At 41.1% G+C, this 26,607-nt stretch overlaps 1 protein-coding gene across 1 annotated transcript; it reads right to left on the bottom strand.

Moving 5' to 3' along the window:
* Window positions 1–1,142: 1,142 nt before the first annotated feature.
* OCIAD1 (OCIA domain containing 1) lies at window positions 1,143–17,966 on the bottom strand. The gene is made up of 8 exons (XM_086612228.1): window positions 17,903–17,966; window positions 17,022–17,106; window positions 13,209–13,262; window positions 12,689–12,736; window positions 8,306–8,435; window positions 5,937–6,145; window positions 4,424–4,573; window positions 1,143–1,601 (listed from the first exon to the last, which is right to left on the bottom strand). Exons 1-8 carry the CDS (start codon window positions 17,951–17,953, stop codon window positions 1,564–1,566), a joined length of 765 nt encoding a protein of 254 aa, XP_086468354.1. The 5' UTR covers window positions 17,954–17,966; the 3' UTR covers window positions 1,143–1,563.
* Window positions 17,967–26,607: the final 8,641 nt, after the last annotated feature.

Below are 26,607 nucleotides of genomic sequence, written 5' to 3'. Positions count from 1 at the left end.
ACCATAAGAGTTCACAACTATGAAACTGATTATTTTCATGATAATTCTAATCAGCTTCAGAACAGTGCACTAAAAAACACTGGTGGTTGCAATATCATTCTGGTAGACTTTGTGTATTTTCAGAGTTCTCTCATCACAGCCACGAGAAACATTCTCTGTATGTAAGTTAAATTTTTGATACAACTTCAAGATTATCCAATTAGCACATTCCTTTTTTTTTATTAGATCAGCTTTTCTGAAAGCAATTTTCCTGTTTTGATTATTATAAGTAGTATTTGTCTCTTTAAACGCTCTCATCTTCCTCCCCCTTTTTGCCTCATTTCAGCTGATTGCTCTGTACCCACCCAAAATAATCTTTGTTCACGCAGCTCTGCTGCTAGTTCACTAAATCAGTAAAGTCTTTGAAAATTTTCAACGTGGTAGATAAGTTATTTTTCGTCTCCAACAAGGATGTCAGGAACTCTTTTACGCTATCAACTTCATCGTGGTTTTTAGCTCTCCTGTAGCCCAAACCTCCAAAATAAATACAACGCTGTGAGATGAAATAGCACAGCTGAGAAGACGAGAGAATCCCTAATGGAAGACAATGTTCTGATGGACACAGAGCAGACAATGCAAACATTAGGAAATACTCTTCAGTAGTTTTGCAAACGTAGCTCTTTTCTTACAGGTAACAATAATGCAATATTCCATTGAGCAGGATCTTTTCTCCATAAACATAGGGTCTTCTGTCATGACACACGCAAACTGAGAAGTAAGGCTAAATACACAAAACCTCATATTAACAGTCACTATATCATCCAAACTTTTACCAAAGTTTGTCAAGTTTAACCTTCTGCACTTAAACATTGCTATTTTAAATATCTGCAGTTTCATTCAATCATTTTCTTCTGAAATTACTGTCTCAAGAGATCCAGTGTGGGCCAGTCAGAATATCAGTCTAAAAATACAGCTGGCAGCATGAAACAGTTTCGAAAAACAGTGACTATGCTCACTTCTGTGTTTGGCTAGGTTCCTCAGCCCTTTCTCCCTGAAATTATTCCAGACATTATCTCCCAGTATTATTCCAGATATTACTAACCAAGCATGACCACAGTTGGAGGTTTCCAGCATATCACTTTCAGACAAAACAAAGTGAGAGGTGAGTTCTACAGGTAACTTTTAATGCAAGTCTTGAAAATTTGAGAAGATTCCGGTATTCTTTTCCCTTCCCAAGACACGTGATTGCATTTATTTACATATATTTTTACCTTTTGCTACACATTTATATTAGTTATTGCCAGTTACCCTTTTCATTCTTAAACAACAGCACAAATGGTTTACAGTCATGACACCCCACAATAGCCTTGCTTGCCATTTATGCATAAGTGGAAAAAAAAAAAAATTAGGCCTAAATACTTCTTTCTTTTTTTTCTTAATCTTCTGGCAAGTCAGGATTTTCTCCTCATTTATTAATAGCTGTGCGTGGCAGAACACACCAAAGGTGCCGATACTCTTGACTAATCTAGATGAAGTTCAAGTTAGCTGACAGGAGATAATTTTCTTCAGCTCTTTGTTCGGCTCTTACTCATCCCAGGTATCTCCGTATTTATTTACTTTAACTAAAGAAAAGAAAAAAAGTAGTCACATATGACTTAATTTAACTGCAAAAGTTTATCTTGTACAGTGCCAAAAGGTATGCTGAAATGCATTATTGTTTAAAGTGGTGAGTGGGGAGAGTCAGTCACAGCACAACAGACACCTAATTAAAGCTACTTTTGAATAAACGGGGAGAAGAGTTTCTTAATCGTTATTCTCTAAAGAATTAATATTCAGTCAGTAGGCCTACTGTGCTAATTCCTGCTCTACACAATTTGTAATTGCCTTGAAACAAATGTAACACATGGATGAAACAAAGACAATTGGAGGAAACAGGCAAGGAATGTTCCAATAAATAATGTGGCTACATAATCTGGTTACATGCACATTTGGATAGATTCAGGATAGTCAAAAACACGTTCAAAGACAAACAAACAAAAATCAGTAATCTCTACTAGGAAACTACTCAGCCATTATTATTTGGCAGCTTCCTTTAGTATAGCAGTGAGTCAGAGAATAAAAAAAAAAAATCAAAACAGGGTACTGGTCTTAACGGATTTATTCAGAAGTACCTCGTGCCTAACTGAACAACGAGCAGAAAGGGAACAGATGCTCTCTTGAAAGCGAGCTGGAAAGTAGTCTGTAAGTGACTGCCATCACTGACAGGGTAAAGGATGGATCTATACAATCCAGAAGGAATGCTGACACTAGTCAGGCACCCCTTTACTAATCTACTTCCAGGTTAACTACCAAGCCTACCTATCTGCAGTAGAACCAGTGGAACAGAGCACAATGTTTGGTCCTTGTTCGGGTGAGATGTCAGCAAGCTTGGCGTAACGCACTGACAAATCTCTTTCAAGCTGACTGATACTGCAGGGAGGCACAATGAGCAGCTCTCTCCAAGTACAGTTTGATTTCCATTTCTATTAACCATGGCAGCTGAGCAAGCTGTGCTCATTCCCTGGAAAATGGTCCAGTCCAGATCACTATGTAGATGCACGTATTTGTACAGCTACAATGAATGGAGAAGGCACCAGCAGATGGAAGTCAGGGACTGCTTAAAACTGGTTTAAATATAGTTTGTTTTGCCTTATGTCCTTGCAACAGAGGGCAGAAACCACTGTCTCCTATTTGCTAGTCTGCTTCCTAGGACACAGAGACGGAGGATGAAGAAAGGGACAACGACTCAGGACGTAAGAACAGACACACAAGTAACGTGTCCAGTGTGACACAAGAAGCTAAGTCAGATCTTAGCCTGCAACATCAGTAGAATCCCTGAACTGCAGATTTAAACGTACTTCCACTTGTAAAACATTTCTGAATAATTGTATTCCCTCCTTACCCTTTTTCCCTAAAAACACAAAGAGATACTCTTAAAAGTTTATTTACAAACCTCATGCACTGCTCAGTGTAGTTCTATTCTCAAAGCCTGAGCATAACCATCAAAGGGAACACAGAAATATAACAGAGAGAATGCAATGTTTGATAAATGTTTTATAGGAGTCTTTTATAGGCCACAAATAACTAAAACTAAAATAATTAATGCACATTCTCATTTCACAGTCACAAGATTTGCCATGAATATGGCAAGGTTTGCAGAATGTTGCTTAAGATTTCTGCGTATGGCTTTCAAATGACATTTGTAGGCTTACTATTTGTGGAGAAATAGCTTGATAAAGAAATGTGTAAATCAGTGAAGTGTCAGCTGATGGAATTTAGAAGCAATCTGAAACTATGGTTTTCATTAATTTTTGTCTCATTTGGCATAGTCACATGATAAGAGAAAAAGGCTTTCATTTCATCCTTGAAATAACAGATGTAAATCATTACCCAACAACTGTTTATAAATTTTATTTCAAGACTGTGTAGATCTGTCCAAAGACTCATCACCTGGACAAAGTAATTCACAAGCATGATGTAGACAGAAGCTCTTAAGCAACGCTGTTCCAAAGCGCAATATCACTGCTTCAGAACTCTTTGCAGTAACGTACTTATTGCCACCCGTTATGCCTAACAGGAGACGTTAGCTATTCCTACAAATCTCGTTGCACATGACTGACAAGACTGGACACTGCAGACAAACCCAAACGATTCAAGCTGGTTAGTCCAACAGTGTTAAATGGTAAAACGTTCCTCTTGTCAACATCGTTTTCACAGATGCCACACTAGGTAAGTTCTAGAGCGAGCAATTTTTAATTACTTCTGTATCTCCTTTTCAAAAAATTGATTGACTCAAAGTTGACTGAATGGCATCTTATTCTTCAGGACATGGCATTCTTATATTGCTGTGTAAAGTTTTGTTTTTTCACTATGAAAACAAATCTCAATATTGCTGCCAAATACTGTTTCCTTCCTTTGAGTTTTAATGCAGAATAATGAACCTCTCCAAACAATGCCTCTATAGAAATCCTCTAATTCCACATGAAACAATTCATAAAAATAAATACCCCCCTGCAAAACCATCAACCATGTGCTCTATTTTGAGAGAACAATGCTATCTAAAACATACACCCCGTTCCATAGCTAAAACTCTTCAGTGTAGCTCTGAGCTCGGGGAGTGCCTTGTTGAAAGACGTTGCTCGATATATTCAATAAACCAATAGTTATAAGATTTTCAGTCTGGCACCAAGCAACATGGCTGGAGAAGAGGAATTATAATTTGCTATTGGAAGATTAATATTTTTGAAAAAAGAATTAATTCGAAACGTGAAACTACAGGCCACATATGAGACACCTGTAGATACTGTAAAAATAAACTGCTTAAAGGGTAAGCAGAATTAAGCCACTTTTAATATTATTGCCAATATTCGAATTTACTGTCCATTTCTGTAAATTAGTATATTACCTTCCTTAAATGGTTTTTCCTGTGAAAACTTGCTTGGAGTTTCTGCCTTTGGTGGTAGCATTACCTCGTATGTCTCCCTGTGTTTATTCCTTAATTCCTCATATGTGATGCCTTTTCTTTTAGGACTTTCTTCTGGAATTGGAGCAGGATCTGAAAACAAAACCAACACCAAAATACTAGAAATGGCATCAGACACCAAAACTTGGCCACAACCTGTCCTCGAAGGCCAGTCAATTACAGCTCAATCCCAAACGACAAGGAGCACAACAGCTGCGATTCTGAATGCAACTGAGAACGTTATGTCGTCTTTAATTGATCCAATCCGTTTACCCTTTTCATTTTGTCAAACTGCTTGAGAATATTGGCAGTTAACTCCTTTTCTTCGCTTTACCCAATGGAAATCCTAACAACCATGTGGTGTTGATGAATAGAATAGTTCTGGTCACTTTATGTAAAATTTATGATAATCACACACTTCACACGTTTATGATTTCTGAAGAGAAACCTAAGTGAAGCTCAAGGATTTGCATTCAGGTTTTAAATTCTGCTTTCAAAGAATTAAGACTACATCCATCACATGTCACCTGATAAACAGTTTATCCTTTTTTCTACATTTGTCATGCAGAATCTTGGTTCTACCAACTATTGATAACTGTGTAATTACATTTTCGTTGACACATATACACCTGATACTTTTATATAACTAAAACTGAGTTGCATGAAAGGGCTTTTTTCTGAAATAAAACCTTTTCCATAAAGGAGTTAAAAAATCCAAACTAATTCAAAGTACAAATTAGTACTGCATCTGACAGTAACTTCCTCCTTTGTGTACCAGAAACCTGAATTCAGAATCGTGTGTTTCCCCTGCAGTAGCTGAGGACAGAGTTCATACTGGAAGGAGGGGAACAGCTGCACAGAGCAGTACTTGAAAACCATTTTAGTTCTCTGTGAGAAAATCAGCTGTTGCCAGACAGAACACAATACAGATTCAGCTCTCAGATTTAAATGTTTGTCACATTATAAAAAAACAGTTTAATGTCACTGAATTATAGCACTATTCAATTACAGCACCACAGCTGGTGAAAATGAAACAACCTCAGAAAGACCAGCAGACAAATGGTAGAGACTATTGTTTATTCAGTGCAGTGAAAGGATGGCACCTTCACCTTAATTTCAATCAAAAAAGAACTTCAAGTCAAGCTGGGATTTTTGCAGGTTTAGTTTCAAAACAGAGTAAACCTTGCAAGTTAATTTAAAATCTTGACTTGCAATTAGAGCTACAAAACATGAAAAAAAAAACTGAATTAGTGCAGAGTTAGAACACAAAATAGTACACGTCTTCGCCTTCTGTGTAAAAGCAATTCTGGGAACTTCGAGCTGTTTCATCAAAAGCACTATATTCTACCATGTATGTTTGCATGGGATAAAAATACATAGCTTAGTAAGAGGAGTATCTAAGAGAAAGGCAAGAGTCACTGTATTACAAACTGCTAAAAATTAAGACAAAACACACCTTGAACAGTGTAATCAGTAATTCCTGTAGGTGAAGATTCGTTCAGGGAAGCACTGAATGGAACGGGTTCATAACTTGAGAGGGCTCTATCTGTTGAACTATAATCATCTGAATAGCTAGAAGAAAGTGGGAATCCAGCTCTTGGAGAAGAAGATTCAGTAAATGACTGAGAAGGCATGTCTGAAAATTCAGATTTCCGACTGGAACGGCTGAAAAAAATAATACAGTTAAATATTAAACACAGAAATACTAAAGTTAAAACTGGAACTATAAGAGTAACAATATGTGCAGTTCAAGAAAATACTCTCCTATTTTAAATGGTTTCGTTTCCAACATGAATTATCATCTTCAAAAAGTTTTTTTTTTTGTTTTGTGACATTGCAAAGATCTATACAGTCCCTTCTCCAGTGCTCTTCCCTTCCTCCCAGAAACTTATCGCATACCTGAAAATCTCCAGAACAGAAGACAAAAGAGACCAAGTATTTTGCACTTTACAAGACAAAAGTGACAATCCCCCCAGGGAGTCTTCAGACAGAAAAAACAGCAGCAGACACAAATAGTACAGGGTGTGCCCATGTAACTACTGGTAGCATGAACTATAGTTATTTTTGAAGGCCTTTTAGGAAGAATTTGCAATTTAAAACCCTTCATCATTAGAAGTTGCTGTAATTCATCACTATCAAACAGCAGAAGAAGAATGAATCTTAGGGGAATGAAATTATGAATGTTTATTGAGTTGTTCGATTAGTTATTCAGCAGAAACATTACCAAATTTTAAGAGAGAAAGGTAAGATCATACAAAGAATACTCTGAAAACTGATGCCTGATATTCTAAAGCATTCACTATGTACTTGGAATAGCCCAGCAAACTGCTACCCAACAACCTGTCTCTCTATCAAGAATGCCCCCACTTGGTGCCACTAGAATGTCTCTGGAGGATTTACTCATTTTTTACTTTAAATTTCTGCTTAGCTGTACTTTTAGTTGCATGTGAAAACACTTGCAATTGTCTTAGTTTTATTCTCCAAATAAAGATACAGAGCTAGTCAATTTTATTGCCTCAATTGCATTTTTAAGTATACGCAAACACAGCTTTAAAGAACTATCTAATCTCTTAGATCCCTACCTACTTGTAACTGCAAATCAGACTTACCAAAAGACATGAATTAGTAGATGTATAATGACCATGAAAATGTAATCATTTCAGTTGCTGGCTTAAAAGGGTAGCATATATGGACAAAAATGCAATTTGAATTAATTTAAATTAATTACTTAGACAGGGGAAAAAAAAACCCAATAGAATTTATCACTTACAAAATAAAATAGATTTTACAAATACAAAAGAATGGGCCATTAAAGGTTAAAAAGACTTATCGGTGCAGCAGAGTAAACACAGTTAACGATTGCGACAATTTCTTACTAAAAACTGGAGAGGGGTGAGGGGACAAATCACCTCCAATTCAGCTGAGTTTATACAGTACATGTATAAAGTGGTAATTCCTAAAATTATGTTTGATGCCATAAAAATGTAAACATTTCAGAATAAAGGTAAACATTGCAGACAAAACTGTTATAAATCTAAATTTATAAGGTAACTGAGAATTTAATTGAGTCCTTTATAAACATTTAACAAATCTTAGCAAATACATAGCAAGACTACTCCTCACTATCCAAACACTACTCTGGAAGTTTTGAATCAAGGGTTTAAGTGAGATATTCCGAAAGTAATTTGCAATTAAAAACCACTTGAGATAGAAAATACTCTGGAACAAAACAGGAAATAGTTTTAACAACTTGATGAGTTTCTCATATGCACAGTATAATGCTGTTACAGATGTAAAGGATTTAAACAAACAGCAGTAAGTTTGACCACCATGCTTCTTCCTGCACTGATATTGTTTACTGAGCTCTTTCCTTTGATAAACACTGAAATCATTTCCACCCTCTTCCTACTGCAGTCAAACTAAACCATGGGAAAAACTTCCAGAATGTAACACTATTTTATTTCAGTTAACTTAGTTTACTTCTAAACTAAGAAGGCAACTTCCTCTGTCACACTACTGTAAGTAAATTAAGATGTTTTCCTGTGGAATTTACAAGAAAGACATTTTGCTAAGTAAAATATTTCTTTTTCTACTCCTCGAAGTGATCAGTTGTATGTACAGAGCTCAAAATGATGAGTGTTTAATAGCTGGCCAACTGCTACAGATACAGCTTCCTGAAAGCGGTAGGTTTGGAGTAACAGAGGCAAGAGGGAAGGCGCGGTTCTGAAGGTCTCTGAAAGCTGCAAAGATAGCCTTGATCTGCTAGCGTTTAAAATGTCCTATTCAAGAACAAGTTTTAAATTCAAAAGAGAATTAAATTCTTACTTATATGAACTATGTCTCTGAGCTTGTCGTAGAACATCTCCTATTGGGGAATCCTTCAGTCTCTTAAATTTCTCGCTACAGATTGGCAAGTAGGATATCTTTCCAGCCAGGTATCCACACATTCCAGCAACTTTTTTAAAAGAAAAAAAGATGGTTTTAGATGCTGTATCAATAACATTCAACATAGTTTTAAAATAATAATTTCAAATAAGTTATACAGTATCTTGAATAAAAGAAAAAAACAGTTTAGATCTAAACCAAAACCACGCAGTAATCATCTCTTTCTGCTTCTTTTGCAGACAAAGGGTACTAAAACCAAATGCAACAGCTGAACAGAGACATAGAGCAATGATTTAGACATGGCATGAGCATCAGACGATTTCAGCTAGTACTTGTTGAATGAAAGCTGACAAAAAAGGAAAATCATTGCAATCAGTTTTTCCAAGGATCCAGAAATAACAATTAACTATCAAAGATGATAATAATGTCAGGAATAAACAAAGGTAGTAAATTCTGCTAATTTAATCCATCAAGACAGTTAGATCTTGACAAGGCTTTCATTAGTATGAAGAGAAGCCCATATAAACTTAGTATCTTCTGAAGAGGATTCTACAATACGGTTGCCAGAGGGCAAACTCCGTTAGCTGAACCCTTGCAATCACTAGGCAAATGCTTCCAATTTAATGCAGGAGCTATTTTCGTCTGCTAGACAGGACATAAGAATGAACAATCACGATAGCTCCTTCTAGGCTTAAAACTGATGATTTCCATCAACTGGCTCCTTCAAGTTTTATGATTTGGTCAAACAGAGTATGAAGGAGCATGGAGGATTCAATGGCAATTAATAGTAGGTTTTGTTGTTGACTTTGTAGGAGAAAAAGACTAGATCCTTCTTTCATATGCAATGAGTATTTTCTAAATACAAGGACTAAAGACCCTCAATCATCTTTAAGTCAATTACCATTAACATTAACCCTCTGAGGTTCTCACACTGTAGATTACATTGCCTGAGAATCGATAGGATTTTACTCTGCCCTACTGTACTTGTACTGAAATTGTGATTCCTGTTCTAATGTCTGTATTTTCAAAAGGTTAAAAATCCTTTTCCAAGAGAAAAAAGAACAGCCACAACTATGAGTGAAGTTTATAAGTGAGAAATTGGACTCGATGATCTCTAAGGTCTTTTCCAACCTAGAAATCTATGAAATAAATCTATGAAATGTAAGGCTTTAGTTGTTTAGTGCGTCAAAAAAAATGGAAGACACCTCAAACGCTATAAACATGCGCAAAGGAGGAAAATTACAATCCCCTAAAAGGAAAAACAGCCCAACAAGAATTCAAACTAAATATTTAGCAAATAAAGCTAAACAGCAAAGGTGATTAATCTTTGACGTACATTACAAAGAGAACACCTCCTTTTCTTGAGGCCTTCCAGTCAAGTAAAGTGGAAGCATCCCTCTGGAAGATTGTCTCATCTGGAAGATGTTTCACCCAAACAAATTATCGGCTAAAATATTTCGTTTCTCTTATTACAGAACTAACAGCCAGATGACCCACATGTTCTAAGTTAGCACAGTAAATTAGATACCGTTGCTCTCTGCTGCTTCCGTATTCACTGTGACAAGACCTTAGAGAAGCTGATCAGAGATCAACAGAAGAGGCCAGGTGCCACTGCAGGCTAACATGAAGTAGGATATCTGGATCTTACCCTCTCTGCCAAAGAGTAAAGGGGACGAATAGCTCTATGCTATGCTGAAAGGATGCTGTCAATGTAGCGTATCAGTCATGACTAACTAGAAGTTCTGTTAAATTGTCAGAGTGCCTAGAAGGCTACAGAGAAAAGTGATGAGTAATTCCTACAGGCAGAACATCATGCTGGAATCTGAAAATCCCTATGTGGAAAATGAAACACCTCAAAAGGTGCAAAGCAGGGAAAGATGCAAGATAGAGACTGAAAAAACACAACTGACTCAACTACATTAGTTAGATACAAAAGACCAATTACTGTAATCAGGCATGGATACTCTTCAGAATAAGAATAACAACCACAAGTGACACGCACTGTTATGAAAGACAGACTACTGTCATCACCAGATGCAGCAGCAAGACTCTTAGATCAGTGACACCAGAAAAACAAGAACCGTCTGAACTGTCTTGCTGTTGTTTAACGTCAGCTAGCTGTGAGCTAGCAACAGTGCCTGGAATTGCAAACGCTCTTCTTTCCGAACTCATAGAGAAAAATCCCAAACCAAAACACAACTGCACAGCTTTCTTTAACCAGATTTCGCTGCAGGAGGAACATGCAGTTAAATTTTGAGACACAATTTGGACCTGTAAACTATGTCCCTGGCAATAGTTTTCAGGATGATCCTGTAAACAGTAGGCACATCTGACCTAAACAGTACGAGGATGAAACCAAACCTGCTTAACGCCTGTCTTTTATATTCCAACTATGTCCCAGAAAAATCCCCGTATTTAAAATGCACATAAATCCCATGAAGTTACCTACTGAATAACAACCAAAATGCACACTTTATGGAAAATTCTTTTAGTATAAAATGAAAAGTCCATATGCCTACCAGTGTACATGGAAAAGGAGAAGCCAGAAGTATTTTGGCCTATAACCTTAACATCAAGAACATTTGGTCTGGTTCAGCTGCTCCTTATTTTCTCCCTTGATTTTGAAACTTACTTCTATTAAATAGGAAGAACGTGGCCCTTCACTAGAAGTGTGCAGGAGCTCTCAGGGAAGCAGTAATTCTATTATTTATTAGAAACGTTTGTGTTATAACATTGTTTGGTGTTCAAAGAAAGCAAGTAGAATTTAGCATAAACAAATGGCATCCCTAGTCTCTCACATTCATTTATCTGCTCAAACAACACTTCCTTCACCACAAACCATGGGTTTTGCCCTCTTCCCACTGAAGTAAACTATAAGAGTAACGGGCTCTATCTGAGTAGATTGGCAAGATGGCAACTTCCTGTTTTACTGTCATGTATTACATTGAAAAACTTAATTTATTAATTTATTTTTGATTATACTTAATCCAAAATCATTCACACGAAATTGCTGTTTTCCTACAATTGTACATACATAATGTCCAGGAAAAAAAACACACTAAAATAACCTGAACGGGCCAAGTGAGATGCATGAATAAAGATCTTCAAATTAGGAAGGGAGGGGGTGGTGTACTCTGGCAAAATAATTTTAAGTAACTTGCACAGTATCTATTTACAATGTTTTTATCTTCATACATTATACTTGTCAAGCTTATTACAAATCTTTTATGGAAAGCTTATAAACAAAGCTTTTCCAAAACATGTTGCAGAAATTCAAAGATGGTGAATAAATGAAACACTCTACCTCTTGACATTGAATAGGTTCTTGCAGCATGACATGTGGTAGCTAAGAAACAGCTAAAAAGTTCCTGACTTGCTGACAGAATTAACTGCAGGAGGGTGAAATTTATTCATCAGATATATCAGACCATTTACTCCTGTCTTCAGGCACAGCTGTACCAACGCAAGCATTGATTCTATGATTCTGTAAGCTCCGGATTCTCCTCCTGGGAGAAGGTAATCCTGCTTATACAAACAAATTGGGGGACTACGGGCTGGAGAGCAGCCCCACAAAAAGAGATCTGGGAGTTTGGGTCGATGGCAAGTTGAATACGAGTCAAGAGTGTACCCTGGCAGCCAAGAGAGCCAACCGTGTCCTGGGGTGCATCAGCTAGCCAGTCAAGGGAGGGGACTATCCCACTCTACACTGCACTGGCACAGCCCTGCTTTTGAGTACTGTGTGCAGTTTTGGGCACTTCAGTAGAGGAAGAACATCACACTATTAGAGTGTGTCCAGAGGAGGGTGACCAAGATGATGAAAGGTCTCGAGGGCAAGAGGAGTGGCTGAGGTCACTTGGTTTGTTCAGCTTAGGGAAAAGAAGCAGTCTACCACTTCCTCAAGGGCAGCAGCAGAAGGGGAGGTACTGATCCCCTCTCTCTAGTGACCAGCAACAGGACACGAGGAAATGGAATGAAGCTGCATCAGGGTAAGTTCAGATCAGACATTAGGAAAAGCTTCTTCACTGAGAGGGTGGTTGGTCACTGGAACAGGCTCCCTGGGAAAGTGGTCACGGCACCAAGTCTGTCAGAATTCAAGGAGCGTCTGGATGATGCTCTTAGTCATATGGTTTAGTTTTAGGTAGTCCTGTGAGGAGCAGGGAGTTGGACTTGACAATCCTGATGAGTCCCTTCCAACTTGAGATATTCTATAGACTGTAGTCACAGTGCATCAGTCGGCTAGCCTCATGGGAATTACACCTGTGCAATGGACTCTAGAACCCAAGGCATGAATACAAGCTGAATTTACAAATAGCTTTTACTTACATGCAACTTTTGTAAAAGAGCCGAATCTCGAGCTATCTCTTAGAACACCTAAAAATGAGCATCAAAGTAATTAGTAATAAGTTATTAAGAATTAAGCTGAAAAACATCAACTGTAGTTATGTCTGTAGCTACATTTGTAGGTAGCAGGTTATTCTTTTACACTTCATGTTGAAGAAAATTCAAGAAAAACTAATATCTGAATTCCCCATAAACTTATAAAAATCTAAGAATTACCTCTTTAATCATATCACACACAGTATTACTACACGGAATAGAATATATTGTTTCATAATCACCGAGATACTGCATTTGTTAAACATCAGAAAGTGAACATGAATTTGATTTTAAAGTTTTGCTCCTTCTTCAGTTTTAGGAACTACAAGTCATGTAGCTGAAAAGTCTGAACTTCTTTTAATTACAAATAGATTAGACGTTATATTACTACAGTAACTTTATTAACAGCAGAAATATACTTAATCTGAACAAATCCAAATTAACCTGAAGTATGTTTACACTTTACCTTTTCTAATTAAGAAACTAGTAGCAAGCATGCTCACTGCAGCCAAAGGAAAAGCTGTAAAGAAGAAGAAAAGTTGCTTAAAACATGACTTTCAGTATTTTCAACCACATTTAACAAAATATGCAATAAAATGAGAGTTGCTAGGCCTTACTAAGCTCATTTGTACAAGAATATAGCCATATATATAATTAACAAACTGTATGTAAATTATGATGCGTTCCCAACTTCAGTTTTTAAGACCTGCTACAAATTATGCAATACTGGTTAATGAGTCATCCTGTCTTCATTAGACTTCCTACTTCCTAAAATACAAAAGCCAATGCCAGATGGGATAAAGCTCTACGGACAAGATTCCAGGTCTAGCTACAACTGCTACAGCATCAAGATGCAGAAATTTAAACCACAGAAGGATTCACAGTTCTTCAGGACGGAAGACAGTTACATAGAGGTCAGTGCCTCTAAAAATTTTTGGTAACCAAAGTCTTCATTTTGTTTTAACGTAAGAACTTTGGGAAGAGTCTACCTCTTATAAACTACATCAATAAAAATTAGGTAATCTGTTTTATTCACCAGCAAATTAAAGAACAAGGCAGCTTCTTCTGTAGCTTACGGCTCAAACTGTGCAACTCGGGGGCAGGGGCAGGAATGTAGAAAAGACGACAAGTGCCTATCGCAATCAGCTTAACAGTTTACGTTGATTTTTATCATACTGAAAGACTTCAAGTGGCAAGATGCATTTGAAGATGGCAAGAAACAAAAGGAATGGTTATTTAAAGCAATGATAATTACGATATTGGGAAGATTAGCTTTGACACTATTCGTAAAGACTGCCACGCCTACAGAAGATACAGTTCCACTGAAACAACGAACATGACAGAAGACTAAAGTTAACTGCATTAAAGATTTAGCTATGTCATAATGAAATTACATTTCAAGCAAGTCTGAAAATGCAGGTGTTACAAAAAGGCTCAATGACTTTAACCTTACCTAGGGAACAAATTTTAGCAACAGCACTAGGTGTTCGTAGTGTTTCGACGCGCACAATCTGCTAATTAAGTTCATATTCAAAGATAAATTATACTTTTTAGAATTTGGACAGTATAGTATTAAAATACACTTTGCAAACTTACAGTTTATTCCTTCATAAATTCTGACAGGTCTAAGCCAGGTTAGGAGTCCAAACAGCATTTTAGGGTAAATATGACGAAGTGTCACTTTTAAGAAAAAGTATTAGCTCCTCGGTTCACAAGCAAGATTACAGTAACACTTCAAAATAGAGAATAAAATCTTCCAATCTATTCAAGATTAAAACCCTAACGCTTTTAGAGATTTTTAGATCTCGATTTTCCAAAATCTAAGAGTTCTACATTGTCTAAGATATAGAATGGCCATGCAGATTTGAAGCTAAATTGTAAGAGAAAAAAAAATGGGGGTGGGGTGGGTGTGTGTTTTTTAAAAAAAATCCCAAATAACTTATTACAGAGGACTTCAGTCTAACCCTTAGAGGTTTGAAATGAAATGATTTATAGGCCAAAATACAAATATCCCAGACATCAAAGCCAGATTACATGATTTAATGGAAACAGCTGCTAGTATGTAAGCATATCAATGACCTAAAATGGTAACTAGAAATTGAGAGTAATAGGGAAACAAAAATTGGGTTCATACATAAAAAAGTCATATGAATAATTATTCAAGTGTAAAAAAAAATGCAGCTTAATAAATCAGAAAATATCAATGTTTTTCACTGCTATGGGCAAAAAGTACTTTTTCTGCTTCAGGAACAAAATAAATCCTAGGAAGAATAATGGAAGGCTGATATATCAACAGCACATAATTAAGGATGGGAATGTAATGTACCCTAGTCAAATGGTTTTATGGGGAAAAAAGTCATATCGATCTAGTTTGATTTTGTTAGCGAGATTAAAAGTGCAAAGGATAAAACTGTAGATTTTAATGTGAATTTTTACATTATTAGAATTTATATTAAATGATGATGTGACTAAAAATTAGTAATACCAGTAAAGCATATATTAAACTGAATTACGAACTGACTAGCAAGCATTTCTGAAAGAGAAGCTGTCAACAGAAACTACGGCAAACCAGAGAGGGTTTGAAAGAACTGGCAAAAGTTTGCTACAGCTTCAGATTTGAATAAACAAACTGAAAATACACAAATCTACAGTAACATCTGTGAACAATAAGAACAGACACAATAACAAGTGAGGATGTCAGGGCAGTCACACAGGCAGCCCATACCTCTTGCACAGGGTGTTCAAATAATATGTATTTAACACAGTGAATACAACAATCCAGGTACACGTAACACAGAACAATGAAACAAAGACAGGAGACCTAGAAAACAGTGACAGGCCTAAGGCTCTCCCAGTCAGAGAGCAGCACAGTACACAACTCCTGGAAAAAAAAAAAATCTCTCTCAATTACTGTTGTAACTCCCTAAAGTGAAATTACTCAAGAAACTAATTTGGGGCTTCCCAACAGCACCTTCACGTTTTTTCTTGTCTCTGTATAAAGACAAAAAGGGCAGTAACTTATGTTGCCAATCAAGAACTCACAGCAGAGCACCTCAAGAAGAACAAACAATTCCCTCCCCTCTTGTCTTCTAGGACAGAGATCATCAATAAGCCATAACCAATCTTCATCTTACTGCTAAGGAACTTGGCTCTTTTCACTTATAAAAATACAAAGAAAATAGCTACATTTTGAAAAACAAGCTGAAGGTTTCTAGGCATTTGAATAAAAGTGGAAGAAGAGAATACCAAAGCAATGGAGAAAGATAAAGCAGAATTTCAAATCATTAATTCAAAATCACAGTGTTTTAGAAGTTGCCCCTGAAAGTACCGGCTGCCAGGAGGAATCAGAGCCTTAGTGTGCTACATTTAGCAAACCAGCTGCTAAATTCTTCCTTCTTCCTGGTTTCTGCTAAACCATCTATCAGCTTCTGGAGTAATCTACTGGTATGTGATAAAACAGCCTATAAAAATCACATCAGAAGGCTTGGTCAAACCTCTTGACCAGCTGTATAAAAAACAGGTATGTCTTGAAGCTTTGGATTACAGAAACAATGTTAAGAAGTAATGCAATCAATTCTCAATGTTTTGTGAAAAAAAAACCCAACCCATATATAGTCTTTATATTTCAAATAAATTAAGATGAAACACAAAGTATTCTGTGAAAACAATGGAAGTTTATTATTTCTGTATACTAGCTGTAGTACAGAAATCATTACTGACTGCAGAATCATGCCTGAGGATCTTAGCTTTTATTTACAGGGAAAAAAGCGCAAACATCTGCTCATGTACAAACAGAAACTTTCTCCAAAAACTGAGCTGAGCATCTACTTATACATTGTTCTCTTCACAAGTTTTCAGAAAGACAGAAAGCGTGGGTTCTAAGCTGAACTATTTTGTTCTTGGATTCTAAAGGTAACAAGAAAAATGTGGAAATAACAAAAACAATATTCAGATACATAAACAGAGACTCCATTAATTATATCTATTTTCAGACTTTTAATAAGCATACTAATTTAAAATATGAAGGGATTTTGTTATAAAGCATAAACCTTACAAAACATGTTGCATCTTTTAGAGAATTCCTGTCCTGCAAACTCTTAATAAATGCAAACCCTGCATGGATCAACATTTACTGTGATGCAGTTTTAGACCACGTGAAGCTTGTTAATGGACTGTTGTGACGTATTGACCCAGGCCTTCCTTCCTTAATGTCTCACGTAACAACAAAAACTGAGGGTGGAAGAAAAGCAAACCAAGCTTACCAGTGAAGTGAACTTACCTCTATACCGGGCACTCTCTTCAGCACATTCCTTGAGGAGTCTTCTTTCCTCCTCTGTCGGCACATAAGGCTTAGGTACTTCCCTCTTTCATTAGGGAAATAAATCAGAAAAGAATAAGAAAAAAAGAAAAAAGGTTTGGGGGGATTTTTCAATGAAAACCTTTGTCTAACTGCCACATCTTGCAGTGCCTGTGCCTTCACACAGCTGTACTTAAGGAACCGGTGCCTTTTGTCTATAAACATCACATGAAATATATCACTAAACAAATGCAATGCTTCCACAAACACGAGGGAGCAGAAAATATTTTGTGCATGGTCAAATCCCAGCTTAGTCCACTCGTTTTTCTTCAGAAAAGCCTGTTTTGGTCTTTGTCACCAGCCTTCCAAATTGATTAATTCTGACAACTCATTAAAGCCCTTTTTAAAATATGTCAGGGCTCTAATTGCACAACGCGTGTTGTCTATTTGCAGGCACATATCCAGTGAAAGCGGGCCAGCCGTTTTGCCAGCAGGTGAGAAGTTTCTCCCAGAGATGCGTGACCCTCTCCTGTCGGGAACGGCGTGCGACCGGTCACCCTGCCAGACCACCGACTGGGCGAAGGGCAGATGCGGGAAGGCCGCCGCCAGTCCCCCGCCCCCGAAAAGTCGCCGGAAAAGCCTCAAGGGCACCGTCCCCGCTCCCCCGCGGGCTGCCAGGCAGCTCGCAGCAGGGCCGGGCGAAAGGCTGACAGGAATCTCCCCTTCCCGGCCCGCGGAGGGGGCGCGCAGGCCCCGAGCCCGCCGCCTCACCCTCAGCACCAACAACCCCAAGCCCCACCGGGCCCTCGCACGGTTCCCTGCGGTCCCCCGCAGGCAGCTCTGCCGAGCGAGCGAGACCGTACCTCGGCTGGGTCGCCGACCTCCCCGCCGCCGGGACCTTGCCCAGCCTCCATGGCTGCGCGGGGAGGGAGGGCGGTGCCAACCACCGCTGACCCGGAAGTCGCCGTGACGGGCTCCGCGCATGCGCGGCGGGGAGCGGGCGGGCGGGGTGGCGGACATCGGGCGAGAGCTGGCGCTGTTTCAGAAGTGGTGAATCCCTGTACCGGTGATCCTCCGGTGGCTGGTTGTGTTTTGCGCACCGGTAGTGCACGTGTTGTTGGTACTTCTTGGCTTTGTCACTGAGTTGCTGGTTTTGTTAAATGGTAACAAAAAGCTTTTGTCTGCCCGTGCCCAGCACGTTACCAGCAGGTGTGCTCGCTGGTTTCTCAAGATGCGTGGCCAGAGTTGACTCACGAGAAAGAACGCGTGACCTAAAAAAGAGAGTGTATCTGAATCAGGATCAAGCAAGGACCTGGTGGCCGACTGTGTCTGAACCTGGAAGCGGTCGAGGTTTGGTGGTTCGGGTTGTATTGAAGTGGGAGATGAGGAGCCTGTGTGCCTGCTTCCAGCTAACTGTTGAAATGGCAGTGTTAGTGGGTACTTGCAGTTTATCAGAAATCGGGGAAAGCTGCAGAAAAAATAAAAATGTGTTTCTGATACTGCGGTGTATGCTGTGGCGTTTTCTTGTAAACATTCAGTACTGTGTCTGTATCCTGATCTGCCTCTACTTGCCTGGAATGCACCGATCCCTTTAAGCCTTTCCTGGAGCAACCCATTGTCTTTTCCGCCGTGGAATTCAAGAGGCTTAAATTGCTACTGTCTGATGGCTGTACAAAAAAAGCCCATGCCTGAAGATAGGAGAGGGAAGGTTTTAGAGATTGAAGGTGTCTGAAATTAGTAGGGAATGTGGATGTGGAATGCCTGAAATTAGTAGAGAATACAACTATAAAATGAACACTGTGAGCATGTGAAGGACTTGGGACAAAGGGACTAAGGAATGTGTGTGAAGTAATAGATTTGGCTGCCTGGAGTGGCCGGCTGCACCAAGAAAGCTGTAGAGGGGATGAGTTTCTGAGTATTGGATTCGTGAAATAAACTGGGAGGACAGAACCAGGAACGTAGTACTGCGGGGTTCTTAATTCATAGCTTTCATCACACCATAAAGAAGTTTCTAATTTCCTTGAGATGGCTCTGCCTGATAACATAGATTACTTCCAACTTTCATCTCTGCCTGTCACCTGGGCCCGCCCTAATGAAGCACTCTCCAATACATGAACATCAATTATGCACATTATTAATTGGAAAGCAAAAGATTTCAGCCTCATTGGCTCGCAATAGTTTTATTTATGGGACCATAGCACGTTTACTAAGGCAACTTATTTCACTTCTTCCCACCTGTCTTTCAACATGGTGTAGACAAAGAGTACCATGGTTTGTTAAAAGCATGCATTTTTGTAGGGGAGGACATGTTTAAGAACCACACCTTCTCTAAACATGGAGCTTTAGTGGGGAGGAAATGGATATCGGTTTCCTTAATTGAAGAAAATAACGACTCTGAGCTGTTGTTTTGCCTCTACATTGCAAAATTAATAGTTATCCATTCAGTTTCCTCACTTCACTGTCTCCAAGTACCTTTGACTTCCAATGGGAAAAAAAGAATTAAAATCATGCAGCGAACGGGTGAGTTTACCATCCTTTCAAAAATCTTACCTAATACAGTCTGCTTTTGAGGTACTTAAAAGTACTTAAAAGTTTCACCTGGTTACATACATCCATTTGTTGGCTTAGAACTGCAGCGGTAGGGCCGTATTCAGCATAGATGGTAGAGCATCTCCACGTCCTCGGCACTTGGTTCTCTGTCCTCAAGCCTTTTTCTGAAGCTTGCCCATAGAAAGAAATCTTAACAAGGACATTCTACTTCTGCCGTCTCCTTTATACTCATGCCATCTTTCTTGCAACTATTGAGAACTTGAGTTTAAGATCGGTGATGATGGTACGGCCAAGTCCTTCTGATGCATTACATAAAATCTTGTTCTCGGGCGAGGCTTAAGGCTCGCTTTTTAACCTCTTTCTATAAATCTAATCTCTGGAATGCTATTTTCTTACCTTCTCTTTCGACAGGTGCCATTATCCAATATGGCATTTTTGTTTAAAAATCTATGCACTAGAGTAGACCTTGAGAGATGACAAGGTAACGTTATTTCCCAGGGAGTTTTGAGCTGTTTGTTTTAATGACATGCACAGTGACCGTTTGATGTTTCAGCAAGTGTTTTCTAATGGCTGTGTGTGTTTTCAAACATGGACAATGTACAAAACTGATACATTATCTGTAGAGAGGAACAGCATCAAGTTACATAGTTTTGTACTGCTTCAGTAGTTAAAATATTTTTTAGATGTATTACAACCTCACTTATCTATGACTTGAAACTTTTTATCTTTTATGACGTAGTATCGTCCAAAAGTGAATATATTTGAGATTCAAAATACTGTAATACTGAAACTTGTTACCCTTCAGAAATGTAAAATGATTTCTTTTGAAGGAGATGCCACAAAGAAGGAAAAAGGAAAACTTTCAAACAATAAGATTATTTCAAAATGAACTGATTACTTATGTAACAAGAAGTCGGTAGGTGTGAAAATCAGATGGTTTCTAATTGCCATACTTTACAAAACAAAGTGGTGAATATTCAGCACTCTTGAAGCTGGAGCTCAAGAACTAACAGGGTGACTTTTATTTAGATGTCAAGTGGTTAAAAAACTTGTCTTTCTGATAAATTATTTTTCTTGACAAATTTCTATCCTCTTGTTTAACAGTTAGTGATGAGCTTTATACAGATCCACTGCAAAACAAAGAGTTGGCTTAACAAATAAGTTTAGTTTTACGACATTGTATGAGACATAACTGAAACAAGTCGACATGTGAAAGAATTGGAGTATACACTGATCCAGTAAGGAAAGTTGCCAAAACAAGTACGGAAAGTTTATGTGCTCGAGTAGATAGCTGGAATCCTGATTTTGTTGTTGTGGTGGTTGGTTTTTGCTTGGCACTCGGGACTATAGAGTAAAACACAACAGCTGAGAGCTGCTGATCCTACAGTAGCTGCCAAGAGTTAACAGGGACTGTATGTGGAAAAATCACTCTCTCCCCAATGAGGAAATAACAGCGCTTCATACCAAAAAAGAGCATTGTTGTAACTACTACAACTGGTGGCAAACAAAGAATCAGTTATTTGCCTGAAGCATTATGGCACATCAGCAAGAACCAAGAGTGGGTGTCTTTGTGGAGCTGATACTCAAAGCCTCAATTAGTAAGGACTTTACCCACACTGATAATAATTAATAATAACTGGTACTGTAACCTACTTTGAAAAGTACTTTACTTGTTGACTAATCCTTAGGGCTATTTTGTAAAGCAGGCAGGTAACAGGAGAATCTGGATTTTGAAAGTGGTACGTTTGTGCACCCTGTAAAGTTAAGGTGCTCAGGGTTAAATACCAATGGTCTGATTTTCATTGGTGGTGAGGTCCAGCCACTCTCATTTTAGTTACATGGATGTATATGCATTCTTTGGGAAGATCAGGCTGGGATAACTTCAAAATCAGAAGCAATTTGTGACACACTTTGCTTCAACCAATTGTCTGAAATTATGCACACCACCAGTAGCAATGAATCCTGTTTTTCTTGTTAGATGTTCTATTACCAAACATTTAGACTGTGGTGCAGCTGTTTAAAGATATCCCAGTCTTAAAATTCTTAAATCTACAGGAAGGAGTTAACCTGAAACATTCTTCTCAGCTACCAGTATGTAATTATTTTGTTCTTCTCCTGCTTTCTTGTTCCTACTGGTTTCTGCAAGTTGATGTGCATTATCTATCTCAAGGGTGTGCAGCACGTGGACATGAGTAGTTGAGCATGAAGGGACCTTTTACTCCAAACAAACGAGAATTGTACAAAGCATGTACTAGAACTCAGAACTTCTCTTAACCGAGATGGGCAACTGTAGTGCTGGCGCGTCTGTTGTTTGTAAAAAGCATACTTTTCACTCGGTTCTGTTTTTTTTGGGTATGCTTATTACAGTACAGTACTTGCAAGACAAGCTTATATTTGACAGTGGAAAGATGGTGACTTCAGGATTCTTTCTAATACTGTTTTGCAGATCTGGTGTTATTTTTATCATGCTTGACATGTTTGTTTCTTTTTTTTTTTTCTTTTCAAGCCTGGAAGTTTTGAGGCACTTCAACAGAAAATATAGTTACTTTCTAACCACTTAAAATGTAAGTGTTGGTACTGTTTCCATGTTTATTACCATCGGCTCCCAAATCTGTGCATTGTTTAGGAATACATTGTTACTTCAGCCACCAGACCTGTTCTATTGGTGAAATCCTGGCCAGTCCCGGTATCGCATGAATTTTCTGAGGATGTTGTTGGGAATTTTCTCATTACCTTGCCTTTCCGCCTGTGTCGCTTGCATTACGATAGACCTTGCCGATTGGCGCCAGTGGGAAGTACGTGAAACCAAAGTCAAGTTCCAGTAGCGAAAGCAACCGAAGTGTTGTACCTGCCGTGCAGGGGCGGTGGAAGCTTCCCCGCGGCCTCCTGCCCTGCCCCGCGGCCGCCATCGGAGCCTGGCTCCTCCTGCGGGGGAAGCCCAGCGGTTCGCGTGGGCAGAACAACGCGAATAATTTCTGGCAAAAAGGCGGTATCTACGCGTTTGCGAAGCTGGCCGAGACACAAGTATTTGCCCTTATTCTCTTGGAGGAAGAGCGTTGTTTTCCGACCGCGTCCCACGGGCGAAACGGAGGCTGTGAGGAGCGCCCGCACGGCAGCCTGGCACACGGGACCCCTGCAGCTCCTCATCTCTTCTTTAGCGAGGAAACTTCCTCGATGATCCCCCGCCGCGCCGCTGCATGCCCAGGAGGCTGTTTTATTCCCGGCTACCTGGGCGAGACCGGCCTTGTTAATTGTTCCTAACGACAGCGATGGCTCCGGCTTTCACCGGTGGCGCGGAGGCTTCCTGGGGCCGCAGGCGGCTGGACCTGCCCCGCCGGGCGCCCCCGCCCCGCGCGGAGCCCCTGGGCACCGGGGCGCTCCCGGCCGCGGCCAGACTGCCCGGGCGGGAGTTTGCCCGCCGTCCCTCACCCGCCGCGGGAGGCTCGGGGCGCGGGGGCGGAGCGGCGCCTCAGCGCGCTCCCACGGGCTGGCTGGCGGGGCCGCGGGACTGGCAGCCGCCTCAGCCTATGGCGGCCGCAGGAAGCTGGCGAGAGGCGCCCGGGCGTCAGGCGGCGGCCGGGGCGGGGCCGAGGGGGCGGGCTGGGCGCGCGGGAGCCAACGGGGAGGCGGCAGGGGGGCGGTGCCGCGTGAGTGCTGCGCGCCTGCCCCAGTGAGCGCCGGTTCCTGGTGGAGCGGCGCGTGCCAATGGGAAGGCGGGAGAGGCGGGAGGGACGAGTCGGACCGTTGAGTTACCGGAGGGGAGAGGCAGCGTCGGGATAAAGCCGGCGGCGCGAGTCGTTCACTGGCTCCCACCGGAGTTGCTCTGAAGGGGACCGTAGCCGCGCTGAGGCGGCGGTGCCTGTGGCTGTGGCGAGAGGCAGCGCTTCCACCGGCGGAATAGGTGAGGCGGCGGCGGCGGAGCCGGGACCCGGTCGTGGCTGAGGGAGAGAATAGAAGAGAAGAGGGCCGCCTGCTCCGACGGAAACAGAGCGCGGGGGGGGAAGGGGGTTGCGCCGCGCACGGCCCCCGCCGCCAGCCCGGCCCGCGCCGCTTTGTTTACGGTGGGAAGGGGAGGGCAGCGTGCCGCCGGGCGGCCCTGCCCGCCGCCGGGGGGCGGGGGGGAGGCGGGGAGAGGTCGGTGGTGCTGGCGTGCGCTTGCCGCCTCCCGGCCGCCGCCCCACCGGGCTGGGGCTCCGGCCCTCGTGCTCCAGGGAGACGGAGCCTTCCCCAGGCCTCCTCCGTGGCTCGTGCCCCGTCTCCTCCCGCCCTCTTCCGCCCTGGCCCCGCCCGTGCATCGCGGCCGGCGGCGGGGTGCGTGCCCGGCCTTCCCCTCCCGCCGGGGTCGGCAGCCCCCTGAAGCCCCTGGGGCGGGCGCGGCGCTTGCACAGCCCCCGCGGGCCGAGCGGAAAGCAGCCGCCGCCGCCGGGCTCCTCCCTCCCCACGCCTGCACCCGTCCGACTGGCTCCGGTCGTCCTCCGCGGCAGCGGGGCCGGGCAGCCGCCGGCCCGTGGCACTCGGCGGTCGCCGAGGCAGCCAGCCACCCCCGCGGGGAATGGCGGGGCCGGGCGTGCGCCAGGCCGCCCGGGAATGGCGGGACGGAGCGGGGAGGGTGGCACGGAGCCGGGCTTTGTTCCCGGCCCCGCCCCGCCGCTGGGGGGGTGCCCGGGGGCTGCACGGGCGCGGCGGCAGCTCCGGCGGAGAAACGCGCGTCCCGGCTTCGGGTGGAGAGGACGGCGCAGCCGGGCAGGGACGCTCCCGGCTGCTACTCCCGCCCTCCGCGCAGCCGGCCTCGCTCGCTCGCCTTTAAATTAAACTTACTTGAAAATCCTGAACGTTAAAGTAAGGTTCGCGTGCGTGCGCCCTTCGCTGAATGTGTAGCGCATCCCTAAAGGAGTGACTTTAAGGTTTGTTTTTACAATCTCGCATAGACGTCACCAATGTGGTTATAAGGGCTTAATTAGTTTCCCTCCCTCCACTTTCATACGTACACTTCCAGTATTTTGGTTATGTGATGATTTTTGTTGACTATAACGACACTCGGCTGCTCAGTGAACAATTCAGTTTGTGTCTTAACGAGAAATCACTGGTCTGGCAATCAGGATAGCTCCAGGTAAAACGTCCGAAGGAATCCGATGGAAAACATTAAAAAAAAAACAACCCACCAACCAAAAAACAAACCCCAAACATTTTGGTGCTTGCTCGTACTGAGTGAGTTGCAAAAGCAGTGTATTAGCAAACTTTTGCTAATACAAAATTAATTAATTAGCAAAAGTTTGCTAATACAGTTTCATGGAATAGTAAGACAGTCTGGAGATGAGATAGCCAAGAGTGTAACCCGGACTTCCTTCAGAATTATAAATGTGCCTTAAGAAAGAGGCACGGTAAAGCAGAAAGCAAGTTCGTCTTTACTTTTCTGTGTGCTCCTGAGCTCAGACTTCGTGTAGTGAGAAAGACTTAGATGGTAAGCCACTTCCATGTAAATGCAGACCAGAAAGAGAAAGGTGTTTTTAAGTTCCTGAGGTAGTAGATGAGGAGACACTTATGTGGGCGGGAACAAGCAATATGGAGCATATAGAGTACTGTGATAAAGAAGGTGATTTGCTGATTGTGTGTTGAGCAAAGAGTGAAATTAACTGTAGTTACTTAAGAAGTATTTTCTCAACATGTTGTTTCCTCAGTAGGCTGTTTCGGTCGCTTTGCTTCTGTATGGTTACTGTCCTGCTGAGGATATGCCCCGAATACTTCAGAATCTCTATGGAAGATTGTTAAGCAAGTGCTGGGAAACCACACACCGATTTTTATCTTGCGACACTATCACAGGAAGGAAACAAACCCCTCGGTAAAAATTGTGTTGCAGGTTTAGTAAGTCAAGTATTTAAAGATGAGAGCGATGATCTCTCATCTCTGTCAAAAGCAAAAGCTTCCTTTATCTGTGGTTTGTAGAGGCCCTTAGTGGTACTTGATGGCGGTTGTTGTCAGTAGACAACTGACTTCCCTGGGCGAAGTGCTGCTGTGAATGGCTCCTCATTTATATTCCAAAATGGATTTGGTTAAAGCCTGTGCTGACTTCTCTCTGGAAGTGGTTTCCTTGGAGCAGAGTGGTGGTATGTTGCTTTGGGATGTTGTAGAAAACTGTTCCTGAGCTTAATTTCAAAAGAAAAGTTGTTTAAGTCTTCTGTGAGTTTAGTTAAGGTAAACTTGAGATATTCAAGTAGTTCTGTTTCTGTTTGTTTGGCTGGCCTAGGCGAGCCAAAGCACGGTGGTAGCTGATTCTCATGTAATAGCGTAGTACCTTTAAGGAGGGAAGTTGGAGGATTGCAAGGTAAAAAGTGAACTGTTTGGTTTTTCGTGTTACTGTATTAACACTTTCCAGTGTCATCCTGCTGGGCCTCAATAGTTCAAGAATGGTTCTTGTGCTTTTTTTTCTGTAAGTGTTTGTTGTTTTAATTCTGAGGGGTAAAATTAATTGATATATATGCTGAAAGTTTTTGCTAATACAATCGAGAACACACTGTCTGTATTTACTTTTTCTAAGAACTTAAAAAGATTATAATTACCCCCCTTTCCAGTGGCTATGCATTAAGGAAAACAACTTGGAAAAAGGTGTGTTCTGCATCAGGAGTTGCCTATTTTATATCTAGTTTTGTGCTTTAGGGAGTTCTATCTTGGTCATCTTGTCTAGTGATGGTTACTTTATTATTGCATAAAGGACTAAATGACAGTTTTATTATTTTTTTTTGTCTGAATTCCTTAAGAGACCTGTAGGCAAACTTGGTGCTTCAGTAGAGTTGCATAGGACAGAACATGGGTACATAATAGGCTGCCTCTGGCTTAGAGAGCTGTGAGCTTTTACGGTTTTTGTCTTCATTTAAGCTGTAGTTTAACAGAAACCATAGGTGTCGTGCAAATAGTAACATGAGAGGAAAGTGCTATACACGCACATGAGTTACATGTGTTACTGTGAGAAAAATGAGGATAATATTTCAGGGTTTGTGACCCCGTAACTGCCTGCATTGCC

The sequence above is a fragment of the Tauraco erythrolophus genome, chromosome 5 (genome assembly GCF_009769465.1).
Source record: "Tauraco erythrolophus isolate bTauEry1 chromosome 5, bTauEry1.pri, whole genome shotgun sequence".
Lineage (NCBI taxonomy): Eukaryota > Metazoa > Chordata > Aves > Musophagiformes > Musophagidae > Tauraco > Tauraco erythrolophus.
This window is presented reverse-complemented; position numbering and strand designations above follow the sequence as displayed.

Bases quoted from the DNA above. Each gene is read 5' to 3' on its own strand.
- OCIAD1 (XM_086612228.1), bottom strand. From the start codon at position 17,953: ATGGAGGCTGGGCAAGGTCCCGGCGGCGGGGAGGTCGGCGACCCAGCC. The intron at 17,107-17,902 runs GTACGGTCTCGC...CCCTAATGAAAG, and splicing joins AGGTCGGCGACCCAGCCGAG to AGGGAAGTACCTAAGCCTTA. The intron at 6,146-8,305 runs GTAAGAATTTAA...TATTTTTTTCAG, and splicing joins CAGAGACATAGTTCATATAA to CCGTTCCAGTCGGAAATCTG.